Here is an 18999-nt window from a genome sequence, read left to right as displayed (position 1 = left end):
TTCCTCGGTAAGGTAGCGGTGAAGGTTGGGCTTGGCTCGGTGAGCTTTGGCCCGGTGTGCGGCGGGGTGTTTGACTACTCCGAGGTGAGGTAGCTAGGGCGGTGCCCTGCAGGGTGTATGGTTCCAAGGTGAGCTCACCTGACGTCCATCCTCGGTCTGTGTGGCTTGTCTTTGGCCGGGATCACGAATTGGGTAATCCCGTTCTTCCTCCCCCACACCGAGGTACTTGGGTTTGGGTTCGGGTTGATCACGAAAGAAGAGGGAGGGAGGGAGGGAGGGTGAGGGAAGAGAAAGATCTGAGATCGTGAGGATCACCGACGTCAGAGGTGAACAGGGTCGTTTGTTCAGAGTGCTGACGATATGATGAGAAACCTAGTATAGAAAGAAGGGTTGATTGGAGACTATGGGGGCTGGGGACATCGGGAATGTGGACACCGAGTTTGCTGGTTCTGCAAGAACCCCATCGCCATGGGAGAAGAGAATAACGTCAAGTCACCTGGGGCCCATGGCATCCCATTCCTTTGTGTGTGTTCATGGTTCGCTACCTTACTGTGCAATGGGGGTGTACGTTTGTAAAACAATTCCGCTGGGGGTGTTTTGAGGACCACCTCACAGTATCGAGTTAACTGTGGTCTCGAGATTCTGTTCACACGGGCTTTTGATATCGAGTCTCAATTGTTCAGATTACACACCCCTCTGTCCATCCATCTACTGACGAAAGGGAGAGAGGTTTTGGGATCATGCGGGGGACTTACGTCTGGCAAGGAAGGAAAAAGAGACAGGGGAAGAGAGATAGGTCTCAGATGACGGAAAGCGAGATTCACCAAGCTTAAGCGCCAACCACTTGCAAATCCCGAACCCGTACCCGTTCCCCACGATTTCGGGGGACCGTTCACCGCCGTTTTTGAGTCACAGAACACACTCAAGATACGGAGTACGCACGCATATTCGTATATGTGTGTGAATCACCGTGAATTGGCGAAAATGGAGTGGTCCCCTTGGGGGGTTGGTTGATTCTCGGCGCCGATATCGTCTTTGGGGGGTGGCCCGAGATTGGTGTATCAATTAGCGTAGTACGAAAACAGGGAAGTTCAACCAAGTATCCACGTGACGACGGTGTCTGTGGTTTGCGATTTGCCCTTTCTCCCTTGCATGGGGCTTAAAACCTTGAAAAGCTGGGATTAAAAGTCGTTCCCTCATTCCTCTCTCTGCCTCACTCTCTCTCTTTCTATTTGCCGGGGGCCCTGCAGCGGATGAGACCACGGGATCGGACGTGCGTGGAATTCTTCGAGAGAGGTTCTGAGCGAATCCTGTACCGTCACGTGGATTTTGGGGGGTGGGGGGGGTATCCGGTAGAAGTGCGAGGTTGGCGAACGAGGTTGTTCCCGCCGGAGGGGCGATGGTGGAGTACGAGCATGGGCAGAAACATGGCAATCATGGCAAGGCATTTTTTGCTGCTCGTAGATCATTTGATTGGAGTGGATGAGGGGGTATCGGGTCGGAATGGGGACCGCCGTTGTGGTGGATCATCATGGGCTTTTCGGGCGAACCCTGGGACTTGTGGCCGACACGACTTACACGCTCACCGACGGCGACGGCGAAGATTGACGGGGGGGTTTTGACGATGGTATCATGTGCGGAAGTTGACAATATCAAGTATTCACGGGCACACCCTTCCCCCTTGGTGAGCTGAAGCGAGAAGGACGACGACGATGGTGATGCTGCCTGGTACTATAGTGTAGGCCAAGGCTAATTTTTGGCCCGTGGACGTGGTAATGGTCCCCGGTTTCCTCCATTGCAAGATGGGAGGGCACGGCTCTTGACTGGAGGCTCGTCGTATGCCGGGTGCCGATCGGTCAAAAGATGAGGCTTTCGCGAGGCGGTCCTGTGACCCATATTGTGAGGGAACGTGAGGGAGCCGATGCATGGCAAGCAGAGCGGCAGGCGTATAAGCCTATGAGGTAAAACCAAGGTACGGGAATAGCGGCTTCGGTGGCTTCAGTGGCTGCAGTGGCTGCAGTGGCTGGAACAAATGGCGTACGTCACGTGTGGCTTGTACGGGCCCAGTGGCGGGCCATTGAAGGTTGTCATTGGGATTTCGAGGCTAAATATTTTCGGTCAATGTCCATGCCATGTCTTGAACCCTTGTTTTCCTTTAGTGAGGTCAAGGGTTGAGTCTCAATCCCTACGCACCACGAGTCTTCCTTGGTGTTGGCTACTTTACCTAGTTGCTTAGCACCTACGCTGTAAGATACTGGACAGTGCCCATGGATGGGATAGAGCGATTAGAGGCGGACGACCCAAAAAAGTACAAAGTACCTGGATCTTTGCTGAAAAGAGAATGGGGCCTTGAAGGGAAAGGACGGACGCTAACAGCAATGGAGCGGCCCAGCGGCCCCGGTTGTCTCCACTTTTCAGCGTCCGCCACCCCGGGCGCCTTTGACGCAGGGGCCACCCCTAAAGTCGGGGCCGCAATCGCCAGGAACGAATCATAGGCGCGCGTTTCGGCTGCGCGGCTACATTCTGGCACTTTGGATGACTCCTTTAGGAAATTCTATTCTTTGACTGGGCGACTCGCCAACCGCTCACAACCTCTCATTCTGCTTCAACCCTTCAACCCCTTCCTTCACCACGGACCCTTCAACCACCAAGGGGACTGGAAAGTCCCCACTACCAAAGAGACATACTCCAACGACAGCCTCTCATTGTCGCCGGCCCAGCGACTACCCAGACCAGCACTGCCTCACGGCGAGACTCTCTGCCGCCCAACGTTGCCATCTATCTGCTGTCGTCGCTACTCATTTGCTAATTATTGATATCCGCCAATGGTTTTCAAGCCTTTTTGGGGGCAGGGGGCTGTGAGGTCTAAATTTTGGCCGCTGATGCCCTATCATACTCTCTCATGATGGGAAAAGCTCGGGGGCCTTTGTCTTCCGCGTCTACATGGTGACACTGGAGACGTCCAGAGTTCGCAACACCATAGCTCCACCAGTTTTTCACGCCCGCTGCGATCCAGTCGCGCTTGCAGAGCCCAAGGTAATCTTTGCAAAGCAGGAGCCCCCCTTCGTAGACCCTTGTGAGTCGCCGCGATGCCACTCGGGGGCTACTTGGTTGGCCACCGACCAGCCGGCCTTCTTAGGCGAGGTCGATCGGGTGGCATTGTTTCCCTGGGCACAGGCAAAGGCTCGTTCGTTTCGGAGCCGCGCAACAAGTTCAGTAGTCGAACCTGAAAGAGTCTTTTACTTTTTTCTTCTTTTCTTACACTCCCTGTGGGAGTCCTCCGCCGAATGGCAGTTGTAGGGGTCCGAAGAACTGGCCCCCATGCCACCCTGCCGCGATATCGAGCCAGACCAAAAAAGATTGGGCTTGGATGACTTTTGGCTCAGTATCGGGTGGGAACGACATCGTCATCTCATTTTTCGGGTCATCGCTCGATTACCCTTTTTGCTCTCTTTTACATTCTCGTCATTTTTTTGCATCTTTCTTCCTGAGGTCATCTTTGCTCGATCCAACTGCTTCTTGTGTTCCTTTTGTGAGGCCTCTTGCCACCTGATGAACAACACAGTAGCCACTCCTTGTCTTATACCTTTTCATCTGTGAATAGCGACAATTCCATTGTATCTGCTTGTCCCTTTCAACTCGAAACTTCTTCATCCCACGACTTACTTCTACGCCTTTGTGTCTCGTTTCTTCCCCTAGTAAGGGTCTCAGGGCCTCGTCCCTCTCCTTTTGTGGTCATGAACCATTGACACAAACCGCCACCTGACTCCCGACTTACACATCTTTGGATTCACGCGTCTGACTCTGCGGTTAGAGCTCAGTCTTCATCGCCGGCATTGCAATACCATCAAGCAACGCCCCGGCTGAAAGAAGCCCAATTATTACACCATCAAAAACCACAACACATACCCCCCAAACTCGGAACATGTCGAGATTACGAAAATACACACGAGCCGCAGTGCTCTCCATCCTCCTCGCCTCCGCTCATGCCGCCTCTATCCCCTCCGTCTTTGGCCGACAAGACAACACATGCGCCGCCGAGGGCTTCACCTCCTGCGGCAACGGCCTCCCGGGAAACTTTTGCTGTGGTGCAGGCAAGAAATGCATCACTCTAGCCGGGAACACCACCGTCCTCTGCTGTCCTGAAGGGGAGAGCTGCGACAGAATCTCGCCCATCACATGTAACATCAACCTCCAAGATCCCGTGGCACATCCCGATGCCTCCATCAAGACCACCGTCCTCAAGGGCACACTTGCAACCTGCGGCGACAGCTGCTGCCCCTTTGGATACAGCTGCAATAGCCTGTCGCAGTGCACGAAAGATTCGGACCAGACCAAAGCACCAGAGGAGGCGTCTACCCCTGTCCCAAAGCCGACGTCGACAGCCACCGCCATCCCGAGCGTGATCCCGACGACCATCGCCGCCAGCACGACGCCCGCGGGTGATAACAGCAATAACAACGGCAACGGCGACGGCGACAACAAGAACGGCACCTTCCCGACCGCCATCGTCATCGGCTCCCTCTGCGGCCTCCTCGTAGGCGTAGGCCTCGGCGTCGCCCTCCTCCTCTTCTGCGCCCGCCGTCGCCGCCGCGGCCCGCCTCCACTCAGCGAGAAGAAACGCGGCGGTAGCGGTGGCCCTCGCCCGTCGACGTCGACCTCGTCCTTTGGGAACATCATCTCGGAACCCATCCCCATCACGGATAACGCCACCGTGCGGACGGACTTTATTCTAAAGACCCCGTCCACGACTCACTCCCGCTCGCGAAGCGACTCCGGCTTCGTCACCTCGCCGGCGGGGTCCACCCCCAACAAGGGCCACAACCGCCTCTCCTCGACGGCGACGACGCTGGCGCACCACCCCATCGGTCTCGCGCGCAGCGACTCCGCCCCTCGGACGCCGCCCGGGAGGGGGGGGGAATCGGGGTAGGAGTAGGGGGAGGCACCGGGGCCGTCGCTCCCATCAGGGGTATGCGTCCCAACTCCGGGTCCAGGCGGCTCCAGCCGCCCAACGTGCCGAACCCGCTCGCGCCGCCGAAGCCGGGGTACATCAACAGCAGCAGTAACCAATCCCACCTCCAGCGCGAGCCGAGCAGCGAGAGCATCAGCGTGTTTGCGGACCCGCGGACGGTGGGCGGGCGGCCTGGGGTGAAGAGGAACACGACGTTTACGGATATGATGGAGGAGGCGGAGCTCGGTGACGTGCGGAGGGGGAAGCCGTATGTGCCGTATACGCCGCAGATGCCGTCGCAGCCTGGTCGATGATTTTTCTTTTGTCTGGAGGGGGTTGACGAGGTTGGATGTTGAGTGTGGCTTTCTTGATGATATTGAAGTTTTTTGTAATGTCGGCATATTTGCTCCTTCGTTTCTTCTTCCCCTGTTTCCTTTCCCCGCTCTTTTCATATTTTAGAGAAACATAAAACATGCTGGACATGAAGACGGTGGTTTGGGGAAGGGTGTGAGCCTGGTAGACATTCGCTTACCTCGTGGCAGTGGCAAAAGGGGCGTTTCGTGTTTTCTTCTTCTTCTTTTTTGGTGTCTTCTGGACAGGATTATATACCCACGGTCGCTTTACTTGTCTTTGATTGTTGGTGTAGGTCGAGTTATATAGTTTGATTACTTGAGGCCCAAGTGACGCCTGAGTAGGGAGAGGATATATATACATATATATTTTGTTTGCACGGATATCTGTGACAAAGTTCACCCGTGACGAGACTTTCTTGAGACATTTTATGCTGTTTTGTAAGGTCCATGTTAAGTGAAATGCAAGTAGATGTTGGCTGCAAATGGTTCTGGTACTCGTCTCGAAAGTGTAAGAATAAGTCGGCGATGAAAAACATCAACATAGGCAATCATGTCCGATATCTGACAAACGAAAGCGACGCAGAAGCTCTGTGAAATGATTTGCCGTAATGGCCAAGTGTCAGTAGGGTAAGGTAGCCAGGCGCCACTTCACGCCCACCAAAACTTCGTACCATACCTTCCTCAATGAGAAACCACCCAAACTACCCAAAACTACGGTCAAAACACTACCACCAACACCGAACATATCCATTTCGAAACGCATCACCAATCTCAAATCAAGTACCTTAGTAACAAACAAATCAACCGTACGCAACAAAACTAAAACAATCAGTAGAAGAAAACGTCTAAAAGTTCGGGCACAGTCGACCATCGGGATGTCCGACACCCGGGGTTGGACCCGCGATGCTGGCAATCGATGGAGGATCTGCAATCCTAGGAAAACCCCCCCACTTTTTCCCTGGGGAGTTTTCTTTCAGGTGTTTAACCACTCGACCACAGTGGCTCTGGGCGTCCCCTGGGATTCGAGAGCATCAAGAGAACTGTGAGTGATTAGAGGTATGGGCCTGGTGGGCGGCGTGAGAGGTATGACGTGTGGCTTGTGACCTTGGGAGGATGAGTTGGGATGAAAGGGTGTTTTTGAATGTGAGGCTTGGAGGGCTTTGTGTTCTGAGGCTACCGCGAGAATGAGTGAAAGGGTTGTCGTCAGAGGTGACCGGTCATAGAGGCGAGTAAATGGTCAAACTCTTGGAACGTGATGACCTCATGCGTCCTCGATCTCACGTCGTAGTGCCAAATATGGTTATTAGTGACAAGAGCAAGAGACTGAGATTTTTGGTATTTCCTACATCGTGTCCTAACTGGAGATGGTCGTCAACGAGAATCTCGAAACCCAAGTTGTCATGATTTACACACTTTACCGTGTCGTGATCAGTCTTCCATCTCCCTTCAGATAGATATGCCGAGTCCACGATGATCACGAACCTATAGGATGTCCAGATAGAATGCTTGTAGGTTTTACCATAAGGAACGGCCACTACTTTACCTTTAGTGAGTCCCAAAATACGGACCTGCTTCTGTCTCGTTCAAGCTGCCCAGTGTTTGGTACTATAGCAAGAGTCAGGGATTTCGCCAGCATGCATACGAATAGATGGAAGGGGGTAAACCGGTGTTGCTCAAATAGCTCAACTCATCTCGTCTGATTGGTGTTCGCTGCCCTCCCTCTTCCACACGGGCGACCTTGCTTTTCTCTACAGAGTAGTGACATAATCTTTGGATTGCGGACAACAATAAGAAGTCTAAGTAAGGTAGTACAGGAATAGTACATTGTTATTCTGCAACAAAACCCCCTATCTTCTGTATATGCAGCGGTTTTCTATTCTTACAGCTTCCTCTTTTGCTTTTTGATAATTCCTACATTTGATGCGCCAGCCTGTCCCCCTCGACTACTATCCACACAAAGACTTGCGCTGTTGGAGTTGGGAGATCTGCCAGGGTTTCTCACCCCTCTCTCCCAATCCTCTTCCGCCAGGTTTGGTTCAGGCTCTGCTGTGGGCAACTGAAACTCGTGTAGCAATCGTTTCCCAACCCAACCAGACCCTATTTCACCAACCTTTGAGGACCCCCCACACGAGTCATCATATTGCCCCCCCTTCTTTTTCTTCGTTTACCGCATGAACTGTGGCCGGGAAGGAATGTCCGCCGCGAGGTTGACGGCCTCCCAGTCAATAACCTCCCACCACGCCTCAGCAAACGCCTTCTTACCGCCGCGGCCGCCGACACCGAGCCCATAGTCACGGATCCATGTGTGCTCCCATGTGTTGAGGCACAAGAGCGGTACGGCGTCCAGTGCGCCAGGCGGCTTCGTTCCCGGTCTCTGGGCCGCGGCGCTGCGCTGGAAGTACTTGTTGGCGGAGCCGCCCAGGCCGACGGTGTTCATGTCGGTGCTCTGGAGGCGCCAGTGGGCGCCCGGGTAAGGGGATCCCGCGAGGTAAGTCGTGAGGATGCGGTAGTCTTGGTGGCCTGCCTTGACGAGCCAGACGAAGCCCGGGCCGAACATGGAGGAGGCGGTGAGGATCATTTCGCGGCGGAGGGTGTCGATGGAGGAGAAGGAGTGGGAGAGCTCGGCGGCGAGGGGATTCGGGCATGGGTTTCGGGTTCGGGGTGATGTTCTTGAAGAAGAAGTGGGTGTTGTGCGCCATGGAGGCGTTGTTGAAGACGGGGGCTTGGGAGGGGTCCTGGGCTGAGGCGAGGAGGATTTGTTTGACGTCGCGCTGTTCGAGGTCGGTGCCTGTGTTTGTTGTGAATCAGCATTGGTTACCTCTGGTTGGTTTTTTGTGTCATATTGTAGGCAATTGGAACGGTTCGAGGTTGTCATGCGACGGGAGCTAGGATCGCCAAGTCAGGGGATAGGGAACAGCGTAGACTGACCTGCAATCAAGGCATTGAGCTTGTCAAGGACAAGCGTCATGTACTGGTTCCACGCCATGTCGTAGCCGTCAGCTGACAGCAGGCCCGGGACGCCGTCCTTGAAGTCGTGGGAGAGCTGGGGGACGTAGTGTATCGAGCGCTGCTGAAGAGGTCTGGCCGGGGCTGCCCTGGCGGCGGCGGCAATGCCCGCCCCGATGCGCGGTAGCCTTAATCGTGAGAACATTGTTGTGGTGTGTGTGTATTGGAGTCCTCTGTCGACGGTCGCCGGTGGAGTTGGGAGAGGAAGTCGTTATGGGGTGGCGCGTGGGAGGGAGGTTTCGCCGACGAAAGGGAAAGCTGTAGGCCGGGAGCTTCGACGATGGTGAACTTTTTTTGGGACGGCTGTTCCCGCGTGTCCAATTGGCGCGTTCGTTTGTGGCCTGATGATTGAGGCGCAAAGACGTTCCGAACTTTTTATGGGGTCATTTTCGGGGTGGATCCATGGGCCGGGGAGCATTTCGTGATGGCTTCAACTTCCAAGATGTAGATTTCAAGTTGCACGGCATGAAGCCTCATGAGGAGCATCATCCGAGGAATTCAAAGAAAACTACAGACATGTGTTCCGTTCTCTTCTAGCTGACCAGATTGGGAGATTCGGCGACCAGCCCCTGCCCAGGCTCGCGGATGATTCGGTTCTTGGCCGTGAATGCCCCAACATCAACTACAACCCAATCTTCAATCCAGCAATGCCATCGTCATCCCGCCTATCCTTCCAGCCTCGAAGTATCAATCTCTCACGAACAATATTTGAGAAAAGGCGTATCAACCTGACTGCTAACCTCAGCGCCTATGGCTCAAACCTGGTTCCCGCTCATATTGGCTGCGTAATTGCCAGCGCGCCCACTACATATTTCTAAGATAGAGAAGAAAATGAGCTTTAAAAACATCTCATAGCAAAGATATACGGTTCGCTTGATCGTTGATTAAAGACTGGATTTTTAATCTGTAATACAGATATCCGAAAACTAACTCATTGGTAAGCAATGAGTACAGGGGTGTTTCCTATTTAATTCAAGAAATGTGGAAGAGAATAACGATTACGCCGTTTCTCTTGTAACAATTGACGTTATTGATTACACGCTTCAAATTCATGCACATCATGTCAGCTCAACATATAATTCTAGCCATATGCTGATTGGCAAACCCTCCTTGGTCAACATTGCACTTAATGAACTGCCGTTTCTCTCTCATCTGCCACGAACCTCCAGTATCTTTCGGCGGAAAATCTTCTCAATGCCTTGCCCCATTTGATCATGGGGAGAAAGGAGCAAGTGCACACTAGCGATATCATGGCTACTGATATGAAGCAATTTTGGAGACCAGAAGCCTCAATCCATGGTGTGATCGCATAGCTAAATGCGAAGGCCAATGTGTTTCCGGATAATGATGATTGCAACGAATGACTCGCCGGCAATCTCCTTGAAGCAGTCCACAGCATACGAGAGCGAAATAGCGCTGGCACAGACGACACCGAAGGTCGTGATACCAATTCCCACGATCAGGACCATGAAGTGCGCATTCCGGCTGGCACCAACTCCCCATATAAGGAGTCCTCCAGAGGACATAACCGCTGAGACGGCGAGGCCCCACAGCCTATGCTCTGGCTCACGTATGCCGTCGTTGCGTCTTGCCAATCTCATTGTCAGCACGTCGGAAAACTTTCCAGCCCAGACAGCGGCGACACCACCGAAGACAAGAGGCGACAGGTAGGCAACGCCCACCAGGGTCGGGGAGAAGCTGTAGGGCGCCTCGCCGAGGATCATGGACATGGTGGCATTGATGACACTGTACCAGGCGATGTTCGTGCCGTAGAGTAGACCGGCCCAAAGAATATTGGGGAATAAAGCGATAATCTTGAGAGACCTCCATGTCTTGAGAATAGTCTGTTTTCGACTGGGGCGACCGGGTAGTCTGGTGACAAGGGAGAGCTTCTGCAGAAAGGTTCTCTTTTCCCGCATGGGTATCGAATCCTGCACCTGGTCCAGGATGGGCGGACGTTTCGTATCGAGATCGTTTCTTGCGTCCTTTTTCACTATTTCGGTTGAGTTCTCGTCGCTCGAGATAGGGTCCAGGCCTTCGATGGTGTTCCGGAAAAAAATGGTTTCCTCGGTGAACAAGAACAGGATAATCGAGCAAACACCTAGCACGATGGTTGCGAAATACATGACCCAACGCCAACCTGCTCCATCTGCAATGAATCCGGAAAAGAACGGCGCAAGAAAGTTGGAGCCGAACAAGATGAAAGTATACAAGGCCATGTACCTTCCACGTTCGTGGGCGAAGAATATGTCTGGTACGGACACTTCCGGCAGCGACTCGACCGGAGAACAGAATATTCCTAGTAGTATGCGGTGGGCATACCACTGTGAAGCACCAAAGGATAATGGGGTCCATATCACGGGAGCAATAGACAGCATCGCGGTGGTGATATAAACGCCCCTGCGGCCGTAAGTCATGGCGAATGGTTGCCACAAGAGGCAACCCCATCCTTGCATAAGCTGCATGAGACCTGTGCCCGTGTTGAGTTGGGCGAAGCTGAGATTTTGGGATGCGGAGATTTGTGTCAAGATGGACGCGTGGACGGATGTCGCGATGCCGATTGCAAAAGTGTATAGATATACCATGCCAATGGCAAGGTATTTCCTCTTCGCAGTCCAGTTGAGAGGATCCTCGGGATCGGAGCTCGGCTTCGGTTGCAAGATGATGTCGCCATTGTGTGTCTGGCGATTGCCTGTAGAAGAGGCGGCATCGTAGAGAAGAATGGTGCCTGGTGTGTCATCGTGAGGGATTTGTTGATCCATGGTTGAGGGAAATGAGTTGGCTCAGGTTCAATGTGAAATACCGAGTTTATGGGACGGAAAGCTTCAAGGTATGTAGCAAGCAAAACCGTGTCCGCTTGAAGTTAAATAAGTCTCAACGCCAACGACCTGGTGTAAGAAGCAGCATTATCTCCCCAGATGTCTTAGTCCATTTAGCCTTTCCCTCATGCCAGTAACGGTAATTTCCAGTGATGTGTGTACATAGAGGAAGGGAACAGACTGCTGCAGGGATCACGCTGCCTTACAAAAGTACAAAAGCACGGAGTAACGTTTGTAAGAAAAAGGAAGTAGTGGTGTTATTACCTTTTTAGGCTATTAGGTTACTTCCTATTTAGGAATTAAATCACCGCGATAACGCTAGTTGGACCTTCACTTTCCTAGGCGTCTGCGACGTAATCTTTCCATTTATGATGGCGTAGATACAGCACCCATCATTGTAATAGCCACTTCTAGACGGCAGCACAGAAGGCCACGAGGTTTCACCCTCGGCTATGAACAAAACGGGACTTTGGCGCACGGAACGCGGTCAAATTGTAAGCCAAAGTTGTAACGATTGATCAGGAAATCGAACGCGGTAGCGCTACTCAAAAGTAATTATTGCCCGCCCTTGAAGGAGTGATTGAGCAGTTAACATTCCCGCTCGCGATTGTCCAGACGCCGAAACGACACTGGAGCCCATCCTAGTCCTCATCTCACATCAGTATGATTTCCACTGCAGCAAATCTCAAAGAGCCGACGCAGCGAGGATTACCGTCCCAGGAGGAGGAAATCATCGGCTACGTCGATCCTTGGATTGCCTCGCCTGGCGAAAATGTTCATGTCAAGGTTAGTCCCACCAGACCCCATGGAGGCAAGATGAAGGGAAACCCAGTGCTAAAAACACCAGGTCTCGAGTACAGTCCCGGAATTCACGTGGTCGTTGGCGCGAATCATCCAAGGCTTTGAGCATCCCAACGCTCCAGATATCCAGTACGAGGCGGTATCGACCCTAAATTCCAGCTCGGCGGCACTTCCTGGGTCGCACAAGAAGGCTGCATGCGGGTCCTTTGCTTTGGTCAAGTCGTGGGCGCGATACGGGCGGAAAAGCATCATCGGTCTGCGCTTCAGCTGCTACGTCCAGCCATGGCTACCGGATGCGGGCCGCCAACAAGCATTGATGTCCACCTTGGACGTAGAAAACTTCTCTGGAGTTGCTGTTTATGTCAATGACTCTGGGGCGCTCAGCGTCTACGTCGGAACGGGGGCTTCAGTCGAGCAATACGAGAGCGAGATTCGTCTTCGGCGTTGGAAATGGGCTGAGCTGCATCTTTCTGTCTCGCAAAGGGATCTTTGCATAGATGTTACGCACTTGGAAAGACTCACTGAGGTTGCTCCTGGCCCATCTCAGTACTCCCGGGTATTGGATTTGCCTGTATTCCTTCACGGGAAGAAGCCTCTGACACTGGCTGCTGGATTCTTCTCCGACGGCACAAGTCCCACAGCTCACGCGGCAAATGTCTTCAACGGCCGCCTAGACTCTCCGCACATACAAATCGCCCACAACGGAGCAACCTACACCACCTGGGCCAAGTTCGACTTTACCTTGGATATGTCAAGCGACCGCATCATAGATATCTCAGGTAATGCAAACCATGGGGATCTGATCAATGCCCCTACAAGGGCAGTCAAAGGGTTCAACTGGGATGGCTCAGAGCCAGACTGGACAAAAGCTCAATACGGTTACGGCGCTATCCACTTCCACGACGATGACCTTGATGATGCGGCTTGGGCCACGGACTTCACCTTCAAGGTCCCCACGGACGCGCTCTCAGGCGCTTATGCAGTTATCGTGCGATCAGCCGATCATTCTGAAGACATTTCGGACCATATCACATTTTTCGTACGCCCTGCTGCCACCAACACTGCGGACATATCGGGTCCTAAAGTAGCCATCGTATTATCTACGTTCACATATCTCGCCTACGCAAACGAGCACATGTACGACCAGAGTCGGGCTTCTCGAATGACCCTCGCTGGCGGGGTACGAGTGCGGGAAGATGCTTTATGGCGCCGTATGGCACGACGGACGGACTTGGGTTGCTCGCTATATGATGTCCACAACGATGGCTCTGGCTGTGTCTTTAGCACCGCCAAGCGACCGATTCTCAACATTCGTCCAGGCTATGTCAACTGGGCATTCCATCGTCCCCGCGAGTTCAGTGCCGACCAGCTTATGATTGGCTTCTTGGAGGGGAAGCTTGGTCGTGGTGGGTACGATGTCCTCACAGACCACGATCTTCATGCTCAGGGCGTCGCTGCTCTCCAACGATACAAAGTCGTGGTGACAGGGTGTCACCCGGAGTACCCATCTTTGGAGGTGCTCAATGCTTATGCCGCATTTGCCAGAACGGGAGGGCATCTCATGTATCTGGGAGGGAATGGCTTCTATTGGTGTTCGGTGCTGGATACTCATCGACCACACCGTCTCGAGGTCCGCAAAGGAGACCAGGGATGTCGTTCAATCGAACTGCCTGCCGGAGAGCGAATCCACTCTCTGAACGGTGCTCAGGGCGGGCTTTGGAGAAGCAGAGGCCGGGCTCCTCAGTCTCTCTTTGGAGTGGGCAGCTGCGCTTGTGGTAGCGGAGCTGGTGTTCCCTACCGTTTTACCGACCATGTCACGAAGTGTAAGGACTCAACTTGGGCGTGGCTCTTGGAGGGTCTAGAATCAGAGACTTATGACGAGGGAGAAGACGCAATGGATGGCTTTGTCATTGGCACCAGGGGCTTCGGCGGTGGAGCGTCTGGTGACGAAATTGACCGGTTGGATGTTCGCCTGGGCACACCCGTTAACACAGTTCTCTTGGCAACTAGTACAGGACACGATGACTCTTTCGGCGTCTTCAACGAGGAGATGATGTTTCCGATGGTTGATACCGTTGGTACAAAGTGCGACAAGGTGAGGAGTGACATGATCCTGTACGAGGCTTGCGGCGGCGGTAGCGTTTTTAGCGTCGGAAGCATCAATTGGTACTGTTCGCTGGGTTGGGACAAGTATCAAAATAATGTGGCTAGGCTTACATGGAACGTGTTGAGGGAATTCATGCGTAGAGGAGAGTAGAAGTTTGGTTGTCGAGGACAACGATTCCCAGTCTCACTGGGGTATTAAGCAGGTTTTCCTCCGCGCTTCAGCCACATTGATAAGACCGGCGATGGGTTCCGGCTGGTGCAGTGCCAATCAACACCGGTGATCCCAGTTGCCAGCCACTGCCTGCGGGCACAAATAGGAAATCAAGCCCACCCTTTCCAACAACTGTAGACTACCATTCTGCCTGAACACCCGCACTTCCCACATCCTGCTGGCTGCATCGTCTCTCCAATTACAATACTAACAAATCAGCCATGTCACAAGTCAAAGCATCTCGCGAGTTCAAGTTTTTTGGTGCTTACAGTCGAAAGAGACGTCGTCGAAACGGCGATATACTTATAACGGAACCGGGATGTTCTGTCGGTGCGGCCGCGGACCCGCAAGCATCACACGAGTCTACAATGCGACCAGCGATTGTCGTAGAAAGCCCTCACGCTGCCGATGAAGGAGAACTGCACAGGGTAGAGTTGACCGGAATGGATTGTTCTGCAGCGACTCAGCCTGCCGATATGCCACCTCTTCCTGTGTCACCTGCACGAATATCCCAACCGCAAACGAATTCCGTCCACGAAGACGCTGACACCGGTTCCCTCAATGATGTCCCACGAGACGATGCTGATTGGCCCTTTTCGAGATTGATGAACCCGTTTCTAGAAGCGGACCCGTTGTTCATGGCCTCACTAGATCAACCCGACCACCATCTTCACCTTCAATTTGGAACGGACATGCCAGCATTGCAACTTGACGACACATTATCCAGCAACTTACCAGTAGACGACATTTTAACCAAAGAAGCTCATAGATCAGACAACGAAAAATCATCAAATTCTGTAGTGCCCGATGAAGTTGTGCTACCATCAATTAGCGCAAGAGAGGCACCGTCCAACATCACGTCGACGATAACGCAGCTGCTATCAAGATGTGCGTGAGAAGTTTTTCACCTTTTCCATATCTTTTGTTCTGACAAAAAACTAGATGATCGAGAGTTTTGTATCATGCCTCTGACATGCGACTTCGACGCCAACCCGTTCCGTTCTGACCCGGAATACGGACAGAACTCACAGCTTCTCCATCACTGCATTCTAGCACTGTCGTACAAGCACATTAATAGGGATACGGGAAGCTGCGAGGCAGAAGCTAGACTGCATAAGAAGACGGCTCTTCGGATGCTGAAGGATATGGAGGGAGCGTCAAGATCGTCGATAGGTACACCTTCATGGGAGGCAACCTTCCTGGATGCAATATTGATCCTCATGACATTGGATGTAGGCGAACTTGCTCATACATTCCCAAGTTCGATTTGTATACGCGTCCCATACTAACAAGGGACCCAGTGCGCGACTTCAGCGCGGGGGCCATGGGCCTGGTACCTCAAGCGCGCGTATAAGATGATGCAAGATATGGAATACTTGAATGGTCCAAAGACTCCACGGATGCAGGCGCGAATAGAAATACTTGTCTGGTAAGTGGAATAATGAAAATGTACTATAATATGACGCTGATTCTCTGATTCTTCCAGGTGGGATGTCACCCTCGCCCTTACGACACGCCAAGGATGCGTACTTTCGGAGTCCACGATGACCAACCTGTTAGATCGTGATGAAGCCAGCATGCAGACCTTCTACAGTGTTTCTGGCTGTCCCGAGTTCCTCTTTCGACGCATGATCCGTCTTGGGTCTTATGCAAGGGAGTATGAGCTCGTAGCACGCATGACGTGCGCGAGGTTTGACCTTGGCCCTGTTCTCCTTTTGGAAAAGGAAATAAGGCAATGGTCAGATCTTGAGTACGAAAGCCCATCCAACCATCAAGACTTTGATTCTTTGCATCAGGATCCGGGTGCTGATGATCAAGCCCACTATAAAGAAGATTTGCATCACTGTGCTGAAGCTTGGCGGTGGGGTCTTCTTATTTACATCGTTCGAGTGTTCAGATGGGAGCGCAACAAGCCCGCGCCTACAATTCTTGATTTCCTCGCACGGAAAACTCTCAACCATGTGTCGTCTTGTCGATCCACATCGATGGTTCAGAAACAATTACTCCTCCCAGTATTTCTTGCTGGCTGTGAGACAACAGACGAGCATTTACGGCAAATCGCTCAGTCGTATTGTAGCTGGTGGAACGAGTGGACAAGATATGATATGTTTCTCACGGCCAGCGCCTTATTGGAAGAAATCTGGAAGACTGGAGATTCTCAGGTGTGGTGGGGTTCTGTCATTGACGAGAAAAATGTGTCTAATCATAGCAATCACCAATTCTTGTTTGGCTAGTCACGAATACAAGCACTTGCAAAGCCATACGCCCTGATCCAGGTTACAGTTCATAGCGTTCGCAAGTAGGTATGTTGGTAAATTGAAACGTCAATCGACGATACTTCATTTGGGGAAGGTCTTTGGGTAACTGGAGTATCGACGCCCGTAATCGTACATGTGGTCTGTAGCTGCCCCTGCGGTCGAACTTGAAACAATTCCTTGTGAATCCGCCAAACGCCGTCGTATCCTACGGAGAAGACATTATGTTCAAGCAAGCTTGCCGCTCTTTCGAAGAAGCCGGATATCGGTATTTGACGGGAATTTTGCTGATGGTGATGTCTCCAGTCTAAGATAAGAGGGCAAATCCTCACTTTGTCACGCCGCCTCCATCGCTACTATTAATTCAAGGGAGGAGGCAAGTTACTCACTATGGCAGGCCGAATAGCCAGCGGGCTTGAGGCATCGTGATTTTCCACGCGGCACTATATTGTCAATGAATGACGACTAAATTGGCAAGGTCTTCAAGTTATGCCGGTAGCGGCAACGACTACGACCGTGACGAGCACCAATTGTGCTTCCGTGGCTCGAGTTGGCTTATGCTTTTCAATGGGGGAACACTTCTCCCTTGGCAAAATTCTTTGGGGAAGGATTGCCCCAGGCTGACAGAGTTTCATTGCGTGTGTACATCTTGCAAGCATCACGTTGATAGGATCAGGAAAGCGGCCCCTTGTCGTTTTAGTTCACCGCATCCGATAGGCAACAGGCCTTGCCGGCAGGTACACAGAGCTTTTCCACTGTCCGTCTTGAGCGGGGGAGGTTTACTTCCTATTATGGTAATAAGACACTGGATGCATAGGCCAGTTGCTCAACTGTGGGACTTTCCCCATGATAACAAAAGTAACACAAGATATGCTTACCACCCGAAAGGGAAATAAGGATAACATCGGCGCTTTCTGGTACCATCGCCGCCTATCCTTACGCCTACACAATGGAGCATGTCAGTCCGATGTGCGGAAGCTGTATGCGTCTACTTAAGCAAGGTGCTTGATAAACGTCTGGTAAAGATAGTCAAGCATCATCAACAAGTCATCTATTCCTCGTCATATTTGGCACTAGGGTATTTCTAGATTTCAACAAGCCCAGACACGCCAACCACCCTCGTCATGTCCACCATGGACAAAATCTTTGCCGGCTATGCCGAGCGCCAAACTGCCCTCGAAGCGACGCAAGCCGAGAATTCGTTTGCCCGAGGCATCGCTTGGGTGCAAGGTCAATTGGTACCTCTACACGAAGCGCGAATTCCTTTACTCGACCAAGGCTTCATGCATAGCGATCTGACATACGACGTCCCCTCCGTCTGGGATGGTCGGTTCTTTCGGCTCGACGACCACCTCGACCGTCTTGAAGTCAGCTGCCAGAAGATGCGACTGAAGATACCCATGCCACGTGACGAGGTTAAACGGACACTTATCGATATGGTCGCCAAGAGTGGCATCCGGGATGCCTTTGTCGAGCTTATCGTCACCCGAGGCTTGACTGGTGTCCGGGGCAGCCGGCCCGAGGAGCTCCTCAATAACAGCCTCTACATGTTTGTTCAACCTTATGTCTGGGTCATGGAACCCAGTATCCAATATGATGGTGGCTCTTCTATTGTCGCCCGAAGCGTACGTCGGGTCCCGCCGGGGGCAATTGACCCCACGATCAAGAACCTACAATGGGGCGACCTTGTCCGTGGCTTGTTCGAAGCCCACGATCGTGGAGCAACATACCCATTCCTTACCGACGGAGACGCAAATCTCACGGAAGGATCAGGGTTCAACGTCATTATCGTGAAAGACAACACCCTCTATACTCCCGATCGCGGAGTTCTCCAGGGTATCACCAGAAAGAGCGTGATCGATGCGGCCAAGAGACTTGGTTACGTGATTCGAGTGGAAACCGTCCCCATCGAAGCAGTTTATAGTGCGGATGAGATCCTCATGTCTACAACTGCTGGAGGCATCATGCCCATTACCACCCTCGATGGCAAGCCGGTTAACGACGGAAAGGTTGGAGACATCACCAGAGCCATCTGGGATGAGTACTGGGCAATGCACTATGAAGACAAGTTTAGCTTTAAGATCACTTATTGAGTCGGTAAACATAACGACCGTAGTTGTGGCATAGCTACAACGCTCGAATTGAAGCCTATCGCGTTGGCACATTTACACCCACTCCTTTCTAGAGTAAATTTGTGCTTTTCATCTTTTCCTGATGGCTGTTTATCAACCCATGAGCACGAGCCCTAGGATCGATGGCATGTAGTTTCACGTCGATGCCTAACTTAATATTCTTAAGGATCGCCATATATGTAAAAGACTCGACCTGCTTAGATTCTTCGGAGTGCATGACACCAAAGCATACGTGTCTGCTGACGTTGAACCCAGCGGTTGCCAATCGGCCCTTCAATTGCATCGCCCAGAGTTCGCATGCAGCATCAGCGTATACCTACTTTGCTACTCCATTTTAACCCGTCTGAATTAGGCAATAAGCCTAT

General features: G+C 52.3%; 5 protein-coding genes across 5 annotated transcripts; 3 read left to right on the top strand and 2 right to left on the bottom strand.

Annotated features, from left to right (window-relative positions):
* Positions 1-3925: 3925 nt before the first annotated feature.
* N0V96_002254 (uncharacterized protein) lies at positions 3926-5265 on the top strand (the record flags this gene model as incomplete). The annotated part of the gene is made up of 2 exons (XM_065756477.1): positions 3926-4926; positions 4995-5265. 2 exons carry the CDS (start codon positions 3926-3928, stop codon positions 5263-5265), a joined length of 1272 nt encoding a protein of 423 aa, XP_065614846.1.
* Positions 5266-7468: 2203 nt separating this feature from the next.
* Positions 7469-8455, bottom strand: N0V96_002253 (uncharacterized protein; the record flags this gene model as incomplete). The annotated part of the gene is made up of 3 exons (XM_065756476.1): positions 7469-7924; positions 8022-8092; positions 8233-8455. The coding sequence occupies 3 exons, from the start codon at positions 8453-8455 to the stop codon at positions 7469-7471; spliced, it is 750 nt and encodes a 249-aa protein (XP_065614845.1).
* A 1168-nt stretch (positions 8456-9623) lies between these two features.
* Positions 9624-11072, bottom strand: N0V96_002252 (uncharacterized protein; the record flags this gene model as incomplete). The annotated part of the gene is made up of 1 exon (XM_053187707.2): positions 9624-11072. One exon carries the CDS (start codon positions 11070-11072, stop codon positions 9624-9626), a length of 1449 nt encoding a protein of 482 aa, XP_053055211.2.
* A 720-nt stretch (positions 11073-11792) lies between these two features.
* On the top strand, positions 11793-14187 carry N0V96_002251 (uncharacterized protein; the record flags this gene model as incomplete). The annotated part of the gene is made up of 2 exons (XM_053187708.2): positions 11793-11915; positions 11977-14187. The coding sequence occupies 2 exons, from the start codon at positions 11793-11795 to the stop codon at positions 14185-14187; spliced, it is 2334 nt and encodes a 777-aa protein (XP_053055212.2).
* A 3439-nt stretch (positions 14188-17626) lies between these two features.
* On the top strand, positions 17627-18595 carry N0V96_002250 (uncharacterized protein; the record flags this gene model as incomplete). The annotated part of the gene is made up of 1 exon (XM_053187709.2): positions 17627-18595. One exon carries the CDS (start codon positions 17627-17629, stop codon positions 18593-18595), a length of 969 nt encoding a protein of 322 aa, XP_053055213.2.
* Positions 18596-18999: the final 404 nt, after the last annotated feature.

This window comes from Colletotrichum fioriniae, assembly GCF_027942845.1.
Source record: "Colletotrichum fioriniae strain IMI 355084 chromosome Unknown scaffold_2, whole genome shotgun sequence".
Lineage (NCBI taxonomy): Eukaryota > Fungi > Ascomycota > Sordariomycetes > Glomerellales > Glomerellaceae > Colletotrichum > Colletotrichum fioriniae.
Note: the sequence above shows the minus strand (reverse complement) of the source record. Positions and strands in the feature narration are given on the sequence as shown.